Source organism: Corapipo altera, unplaced genomic scaffold, assembly GCF_003945725.1.
Source record: "Corapipo altera isolate COAL_440 unplaced genomic scaffold, ASM394572v1 130538, whole genome shotgun sequence".
In the NCBI taxonomy this organism is placed as follows: Eukaryota; Metazoa; Chordata; class Aves; order Passeriformes; family Pipridae; genus Corapipo; species Corapipo altera.
In genome coordinates, this window is record NW_020885547.1 from 3,058 (window position 1) to 12,425 (window position 9,368).

At 47.9% G+C, this 9,368-nt stretch overlaps 1 protein-coding gene across 1 annotated transcript; it reads left to right on the forward strand.

Annotated features, from left to right (window-relative positions):
• Window positions 1-1,025: 1,025 nt before the first annotated feature.
• Window positions 1,026-9,346, forward strand: LOC113940595 (IgGFc-binding protein-like; the record flags this gene model as incomplete). The annotated part of the gene is made up of 6 exons (XM_027631751.1): window positions 1,026-2,538; window positions 3,682-3,726; window positions 6,376-7,584; window positions 7,726-8,060; window positions 8,284-8,854; window positions 9,272-9,346. Coding segments are annotated over exons 1-6 (2,296 nt in total), but the record flags the coding sequence as incomplete, so codon positions are not given.
• Between the last annotated feature and the right edge of the window lie 22 nt (window positions 9,347-9,368).

Below are 9,368 nucleotides of genomic sequence, written 5' to 3' on the forward strand. Positions count from 1 at the left end.
CCCCCCAGACCCATAAGTGACCCCCCAACCCCCCAAGTGCCTCTCAATGCACAAGTGCCCCCGCTCAGCCCCACAGTTCACCCACACAGCCCCACAGGTGCCCCCCTGGCCCTGTAACTGATCACTCTGAGCCCCACAATTGCCCCCCAGCCCCACAAGTGACACCCCAGCCCCACAATTCCCTCCCCAGCCCTAGAAGTGAACCCTCAGCCCCACAATTACCCCTCTGGTCCCCCAAGTGCTCCCCCAGATCCCCCAATTCATCCTCAGTCCCCCAGTTCCCCTCACCCAGTGCCTGCCGTGAGGGTGCCCCCTGCTGGGCATCCTGGACGCCACTCCTGATTGGCCGCAGATCCTGAGGATCACGTGACACCCAACATGGTGCCCCCCCACAGGGCCCCAGTGGCATCACATGACCGCAGGCATGGTTCCCATTGCAAGGACTCCTGGGAGTCGGGCCGGGACGAGGTCGCCCCCTGGCGGTGGGAGGTGCAGAAGCGGCCCCTGATTGGTGTCTTGCAGGGCTCACGTGACTCCCAGTGCGTCGCCCCGCCCACTGGGCAAGTGTCCAGCGCAAGCTCCTCCCCACGGCGCCGCCTCAGACGCCACTGGATGAGGGGGTCGTCGGGGACGGGGTCTACGGGGGCGGGGCCTGTGGGGGCGGAGCTAAGCCGAGGTTCCGCCCCCTCTGGCCCACGGGGGCGGTGCCTGAGCAGGACCTGGCTGGGGGGAGGAAGGGCAGGTTGGGACCCTTCAAATACCGACCCCCCCCCATCGCCCTCCCCGCGAGGGGTTTGGGGACCCCAGGGGCATTTGAGGGGTTGTGAGGTCGGGGGGGAAGTACTTGGGGCCGGGGGGGGCGTCCCCAAGGCAGTTGGGCGTCCCCAAGGGGCTCTTGGGAGGGCAGAGCAGGGAACTGAGGGGGATTCTGGGAGGTCCGGGAGTCGCTTGGCGGCCGCGCCGCTCCCCCACCTCTTTCGCACCAGTCGCTCCGCTCGCTGCTCTAGGCCGAGTCCCTGGGGGGGAAGCCGTGGAGGGTGACGCGGGAACCCCCAAAATCCCCCCCTGCACCCCCCAAAATCCCCCGGGGTCCCCTCAGCCCTCACCCGCTCCATGGCCCGCGCTCCACCAGGCCCCGCCCCAACGGCCCCTTCTCGGGCGCTGATTGGCCGCAGGAGATGACGGGCGGGCGCCGCGGGCAATGGGAGGCCGGAGAAGGGAAAGGAGGGAGGGCGGGAGAGGTTTGGGGGGTCCCTGAGAGGGTTTGGGGTTCTCAGAGAGGATTTGGGGGGTCCCCGAGGGCGTTTGGGGCTCCCAGAGATGATTTAAGGGGCTCCCGAGGGGCTTTGAGGCTCCCAGAGAGGATTTGTGGGGCTCCTGAGGGCGTTTGGGGCTCCCAGAGAGGATTTGGGGGGGTCCCTAAGCGGCTTTGGGGCTCCCACAGAGGATTTGAGGGTCCCTGAGCGGCTTTGGGGCTCCCAATGAGGATTTGTGCCACTCAGCCCCCCCCAGTCCCCAACAGGGACCCCCCAAATCTCCTCTAGAAACTCCAAACCCTCCCAAGGGCCCCCAAAACCTCCGTGCCCCATCCCCCTTGGACCTCCAGACCCCTCCAGGGGAACCACAAAACTCTCCCAGGGACCTCCAGGGACCTTGTTTGTTTGGGGTTCCCGGAGAAGATTTGGGGGGTCCAGGGGGACGAGGGGTTCCTCGGGGTCTCTGGGGGGTCTCCGGGTGGTTTTGAGGGTCTCTGGGTGGTTTGGGTTTCCCTGACTGGTTTTGGGGGTCTCTGCGTGGCTTTGGGGTTTCTGGAGGGGTTTGGGGGGTCCAGAGGGTGAGGGCTTCCGGGGGGTATTTGGGGGGTCCCCCAGTGGTTTTTGGGGTCCCAGTGGGGTTCGGGGTTTTCCATCTCCATTTTAAGGAGAAACATTGCCTGATTTCCCTCCCGGCTCCAGATGGTTTTTCTCAGTCCTGCCCGGGGTTTGGGCCAGAATTCCCCATTCCCTGGAAATCCCCGCTGGGACTCGGGTCATTCATTTTTGGTAAAAAACAACCGTATTTGGGTCCATCCCTCCCCCCGCGGTCACGGGGGCAGAGGGCTCCAGGGGGGCAGCGATTCTGGGAATTCGGGGGGTCTGGGAGGATCCCTGGAGGTCCCAAGACATCCCTGGGGGTCCCACACCTGTTCCAACATCCCTGGGGGTCCCACACCTGTTCCAACATCCCTGAGGGTCCCACACGTGTCGTGACATCCCTGGGAGTCCTACCCCCCCCTTCCGATGTCTCCTCAGTGACAGGATCCAGCTGCCACTTCCCAAATTCTCTGAAACTCCGGGGTCACTCCCCCTTGGCTCCCCCCATTCCCAAAATTCTGTCGAATCAGCCCAAATCTGCAGGTTTTTGGCCCAAATCCCCAGGTTTTGGCCCAAATCCGCCCCTGGAAGCGGCTCCAGTCGAGACCCGTTTGGGTATAAAAGATGGATTTGGGGCCAAACGCCGTGTCCATAGGATCCCGGGAATTCAGGAGCTCAGGGGCTGGTGAGTGCCTTCATTCTCTGCTTTTCCCTCTTTTTCCTCATTTTTGGGGATGTGCAGAAATTTCTGCCCATATTTCAGAGTTTTTCCTTTTTTTCCCCTCAGTTTAGTGACTTTTGCCCCTTTCCACCCCACAAGTTTCATATTTTTAACCCCTTTTTAATCCCAAATTTTGAATTTTTTAACACTTTTGCCCAAATTTTGGGGGTTTTTGCCCATTTTTCCTCCCCAAATCTAATTTTACCCCCATTTTGTGTCCAAAATTCAGATTTTCACATTCTTCACCCCCAGTTTTATATTTTTACCATTTTTGTGTTCAAATTGGGCATTTTTCACCCTTTTTGTGCCCCAAATCAGGATTTTTTTGTCTACTTTTTCCTGAAGTTCAGATTTTTTGCCCTCTTAATGCCCAAAATTGGGATTCTTTGAACTTTTAGAGCCCAAATTAAGGTTGGGTGGGACAAGGTGGGCAGAGGGTTGTCCTGGCTGTTGAACCCCATTTTGCCCCAAATTTGGGAGATTTGTGGCAAAAAACCCCACCATTTTGACCTGAACTTTTGGGATTTTGAACAAAATTCATAATTTTGGGGAGGTTTTGGGGTAAATTTGGTGGAAATAGGGACTCTGAAGTGGCATCAAGAGGGGAGGTTGAGTGGTGGGAGGGTTGTCCTGGCTTTTTAACCCCATTTTGCCACAATTTTGGAGGATTGTGGGGGCAAAATTAATCATTTTTGGGAGGTTTTGGGGTGGATTTTGTGGAAATTGGGACTCTGAGGTGGCCTCAAGGGGTAAAATTGGTGGTGGTGGGTGTGGATGGTTTTCCCAGCTCCATTTTGACCCAATTTTGAGGGATTTGGGGGAAAAAACCCAACCATTTTACCCCAAATGTGGGGGATTTTGGTTAAAACCCCCATTTTGACCCAATTTTTTTGAACAAAATTCATGGGTTTTGGAGCTTTCGGCGTGGATTTGGTGGCAACAGGGGCCAAAATAAGCCCCAACAGGTTTCCATGGGTAAAAAAAAACCATTTTAGGGTAAATTGGGGGTTGTTTGGGGATTCTGGTGACCCCTCTGGGCTCACATGGATTTTCCCCCCAAAACAGGGATTTCGGGTAATTTTTGGTGATTTTGGGTGTTTTTTGCAGCGATGGCTTTGCGTGGGACCTGGTGGCTCCTCCTTTCCTTCTGTGGTGAGAAAACCTCCCTTTTCCCTCAAAAACTTCCCAAATTTCCTGCATTTTGGGTATATTTTGGAGCTTTTTAGGGCAGAAAATTATTATTTTTAACCAAACCCCCACATTTTTTAGTAATTCTTTACATCCAAGAGCCTTTAGAATTTTCTTTTTTCATGAAAACTCCCTTTATTTTCAGGAAAAAATGCCCTTTTTTCTCACTATTTACAGAAAAAAGTGCACTTTGTCCTGAATATTTTGAGGTTTGGGTGGGGTTTTTCGAGATAAAAAAAGTATTTGGGTTTTTCCCCAGGAAAAAACAAACAAACAAAACCATCTATTAAAAAAAAAAAACCTTTGAAATCCATTTTTAGAGGGGGTTTTAATGAAAAAAGTCCTTTTATTTACTCTATTTTACTGAAAGATCAATATTTTTTAAGGAAAAAAAATCCCTTTTATTCTCTATTTTCCCGGGTTTTTTTTCTAATTTTCATGAAAAAAATCCTATTCAACCCTTTCTTTAAATTATTTTTAAAGGAAAATCCCTTTTATTTCCTTAATTTTTTTAGTTGAGTCCTTTTTTCTTTCAATTGAATTTATTAGGGAAACAAAAAAACTCTTTTGAACTCTGTTTTAGGAAAAAAACCCTTTTACTCACTGTATTTCAGTTTAAAAAATCATGATGCCTTATTTTGCTGTTGATTTTTCTTCCAAATCCCCCTTTTTAGGAAAAAAACCCCTTATTTATAATTTATTTCTGAGAAAAAACCCTTATTCCTGTTTTTTATTTCCAATTTGTCACCCCAAACACCCAAATTCCCAGTTGTTTGGGGTTTTTTCAGAAAAAATCAGCTTTTTTCTCTCAACACCCCCTAAGTCCCTATTTTTTAAATTAAAAAAAAATCCTTATCACCCATTTTTATATATAAATATATTTAGGGTTTTTTAAAAACTAATTTTAATCAAATTTTAATCAATTGATTAATTGATTAAAAGGTGATCAATAATCATCTTTTGGGGGGTTTTCTGCCAAGAATCTCTAAAATCCCTTTTTGGTCCTTTTAAAAATCTCTATTCTTTGTGTAGTTTAATTTCATATATTTCTGTAGATTTATATGGATAAATATTAACTTATACAAAAGATTTAAAGTGTTAATTGGCTAATAATGTTAAACAGTGTAATTGAATAACATTATTACTTATTAATACTTATATTGTTAGATGATGTGGGTATATCAATTTAAAGTTTACACTAAATTAATTTTAAATATACACCACTACAGTTATGTATGACTATAAGAATAGAAAGTAAATGTAATGTCTATATAAATATCACAATAAATAGATAAACAAAATAATAAATAAATATAATCTCTATGTATGAATATAGTAATAGGAAATAAATATAATCTCTCTTGTATTATCTAAAAATATGATATATAAAATTAAGTTATTCTTAATATGGCAGTAATATCAAAAAATATCAAATATATGTTTATGTAATATATTAGTATATTAATGCAGCAAATTATATCTGTAATTACATCTAGATATTGAGAGATAATTATAAAATGGAATAATATATAAATATAAATTAAATGTGGACAATTTTATATTGTTATACAATGAAATTTGACAGAATTGTATTGGATTATAATATAACATTTTACTTATAATTTTATATAATTAATTAGTAGTAGAGAATACTTATTATGAATTTACAATTTATTTATACATAACAATGAGAGTAATAATAGTTATTAAAATTATTTTAGAGCTTGCACTTATGTTATTTATCGACATAATAACCTGTCAATATAATTTCTACTGTGATTATATATAAAAATAGAACCTATAAATTAAAGATAAGGCTGCCATTACACCTTTCATGTCATTTAAATACAGTCCCTGCTATAATTCTATATGCCATATAATTCTATGTGATAGATATTATTCTATATAATCCTACATTAAAACCTGTATACCTCTCTATAAAAAATTCTATATCATTCTATATATTATTCTATATAATTCTCTACGAGAAACCTATGTAATTGTATATATTAGGTATTCTATATAATCTCTATTAAATAATCTATATAGTTCCCTATAATACATCTATGTAATTCTATATAATAGGTATTATTCTATATAATCTTTTAAGAAATTTATGTAATTCTATGTAGTAGATATTATTCTATATAATCCTACATAAAACCCCCTGTATCATTCTATATAATAGATATTATTCTATATAGTTCTACATAAAAAATCCATATAATTCTTTATAATAATACCATTCTCTATAATCCTACATAAACCCTATATAATCCTATATAATAGGTACTATTATATATCATTCTCTCTAAAAAATATAATTCTATATAATCTCTAAAAAATCTCTATAATTCTATCCAATATTTATTATTGCATATAACCCTACATTAAGAAATGTCTATAATTCTATATAATAGATATTGTTCTACATAATTCTACTAAAAAAATCTATATAATTCTATATGTTATATATTATTGTATATAATTCTCTATCAAATCCATGTAAATCTATATAAAGCCCCATGTATCATTCTATATAAAAATCATCCCTCCAATCCCCTATTTCCTCTCTATCCATTGACCCAGGAGCCCCTTTCCCTGTTTTCCCAGCTCTCTCCAGCTGCAGCTCGGGGGGTCAGGAATTCCTGGTTGTGTTCCCCCAGAATGACGATGAGTCCCCGAGTGCAATGCTGAAGCTGCTGCTCACCCGGCAGGGCCCCAGTGACACGGCGGCCTCGGTGACACTGCATGGTCCCTTCGGCACCCGCGAGGTCACTGTGCCACCCGGTGTCACCAAGGCCGTGCCCATTCCCGCCCACCTGGAGCTCACAGGGAGCCGCATGGCCAACAAGACTGTGGTGGTCCGGGCCAGTGCCGATGTGGCCGTGGTGGCCATGAGCGCCAAGGGCTACACAGTGGGTGCCACGGCCCTGCTGCCCACGCCCAGCCTGGGCACCAGGTACTATGTGGTGACGCCCATGGGGAGTGACAATTACGGCATGGCTGAGCTCGTGGTGGTCGCCGGTGCTGCCATCACCGCCGTCTCCATAACCACCACGGCCACATTCCAGTATGCCGGGGACACCTACGTGCCAGGCGCGGTGCTGCGCCTCTTCCTGCAGCCCTACCACAGCCTGCAGCTGCAGAGCAGCCAGGACTTCACCGGCACCGCTGTGGTGGCCGACGCGCCTGTGGCTGTGCTCAGCGGCCACACTTGCACCAAGGTGGCCGCAGGCTACGACTTTGTGGTAGAGCAGCTCCTGCCAACAGTGGCGTGGGGGAGGAGCTACGTGGTGCCACCCAACCCGGTGCAGCCAGGCACTGACCTTATCTATGTGGTGACGGAGGATTGCAACACTGTCACCTATAACAGCAACAGCGGGGAGGTCACCATGACTATGGCAGCAGGGGAGGTGCGGGCATTGATGGTGAACCACAACTCCCCCCTGCACCTCACTGCAGTGGCAGCGGTGCAGGTGCTACTCTTCTTCACTGGCTCGTCTTGGCAAGACCCCTTCCTCCTCATCGTGCCACCTGTCACTGCCCACTGCATCGCATTCCACCTCAGCACTGTGCCTGGCTACTACAACCATGCCATCCTCATTGCACCCACCGCCGTCACCGCTGCCACCACTCTCAACCACCAGCCAGCTGCCACTGTGAAGTGGCACGGCGTTCCCGGCACGGAGTTCTCCTGGGCCGGCATCACAGTGAGTCCCCAGACACGGAGCGCCGAGAACCCACAGGCGCCCATGGGGCTCCTGGTGTTTGGGTTCGAGAACAACACCGGGTATGGCTTTGCTGGGCTCTGCATCACCGGTGAGTACAGTGAGCCCATTGTTGAGTCAGCCAAATGGTTGGGCATTGTCCCGTTGGCCATCTGTGGGTTTCCCTGTTGTGTCAACCCAACAGTTTGGTGTTATCCAGTTGGCCATCCATGGATTTCCCTGCTTTTTGCAGCTCCAGAGCCGGTCTCCTGCGAGGATTTGATGTGTGAGGAGAGGTGTGAGGTGGTGGATGGACAACCAAAGTGCGTCCAGGAGACCTTCTCCACCTGCTGGCTCGCCAGTGGTTCGCACTACCAGAGTTTTGATGGGAAGACCTTCGATTTCATGGGAACATGCACCTACACCTTGACCACCCTCTGCAGTTCTGATCCCACCTTTCCCACCTTCTCTGTGGAGGTCCAAAAGGAGAAAAAGGAGAACTCTAAAGTCTCCTCCATTGGCTCCATCAACGTCCGCATCGACAATGTCACCGTCACTGTGGTCCGGGCAGAAAATGGGATGGTGAGGGTAAGCAAAAATCAACATAATTCCCAAATTCCAAGCGATTTTATGGAGTTTCACCAAAATTACACATTTAGTGGTGATCTTGAGGGTCTTTTCCTAAATAATTCTGGGATTTCATAGTGTGCAGACAGACCTTGCACGAAAAAACCCCAAATCTTCAAAAACTCCACATTTTGCCTGATTTTGATGGTTTTTTGGTTGTTTTACTGGTTATTACCTCCCCTAGGTGAACAACCAGAGCTCTCGCCTGCCCATCTCCCTCTCCTGCGGGAAGCTCCGGGTTCGCCAGAAGGGCAAATCCGTGTTGATCCAATTGGATTTCATGCTGAAGGTCTTCTACGACTGGGATGATCATGTGGTGGTCAAAATTCCAGCTGCTTTTTCTGGGAGAGTCTGTGGGTTGTGCGGGAACAGCAATGGGAACCCCCGGGATGATGCACTGGCTCCTGATGGGAGCAAGGTGTGGGATATCGTGGAGCTGGGGCGGAGCTGGAAGGTGACCAATGGAAGCGGTCACTGCCAGGACACCTGCGAGGGAGACTGTGGACGGTGTGGGTGGGATGAGAAGGTGATATACAAGGCAGAGCGGTGGTGTGGGGTGTTGTCCTGGCATGCCGGGCCATTCCGGCGCTGTCATGGCACCATCAATCCCAACGTCTATGTGAAGAACTGTATCCATGACCTGTGCGCCCATGGCGGCCATCGCGCTGTGCTGTGCCACGCCCTCCAGGCCTATGCGCACGACTGCCAAGAGAATGGGATCGACATTTCTGATTGGAGAATGAGGATGGGATGTCGTGAGTAGAGGGGATGGTTGGGTGGAAATACTCCCTGGGGTGGGCGGAGCTTAATTCAAGTGGGTCCCAAGATCTGTGGAATGGTGTGCTGGGAAAGGTTATGGCAGCAGGTCCAAGCAGGAAGTCTGTAAAAGTCCAGGGAGACTCCAGGAAGTCCATGTAGAAAGTCCATAAAGTCCATGGAGTCTCTAGAAAGTCCAAGCAGGAAGTCCAGAAAGTCCGTGGAGACTTCAGAAAGTCCAGGTGGAAGGTTCCAGGAAGTCTGTGGAGACTCAGAAAGTCCAGGGAGAAGATCAAGAAAGCCCATGGAGACTTCAGAAAATCCATGGAAACTCCAGGAAGTCTGTGTAGATAGTCCAGGAAGTCTATCCCACCACGTCTCACCTCACCCTGACCATGGTCTCCCTCCCTTTCCAGCTTTCACCTGCCCTCCCAACAGCACCTACAGCACCTGTGGCCCCACCTGCCCCCCCCACCTGCAACATCCCGGCTGTGCCGTCCAGCTGTGCTGCCA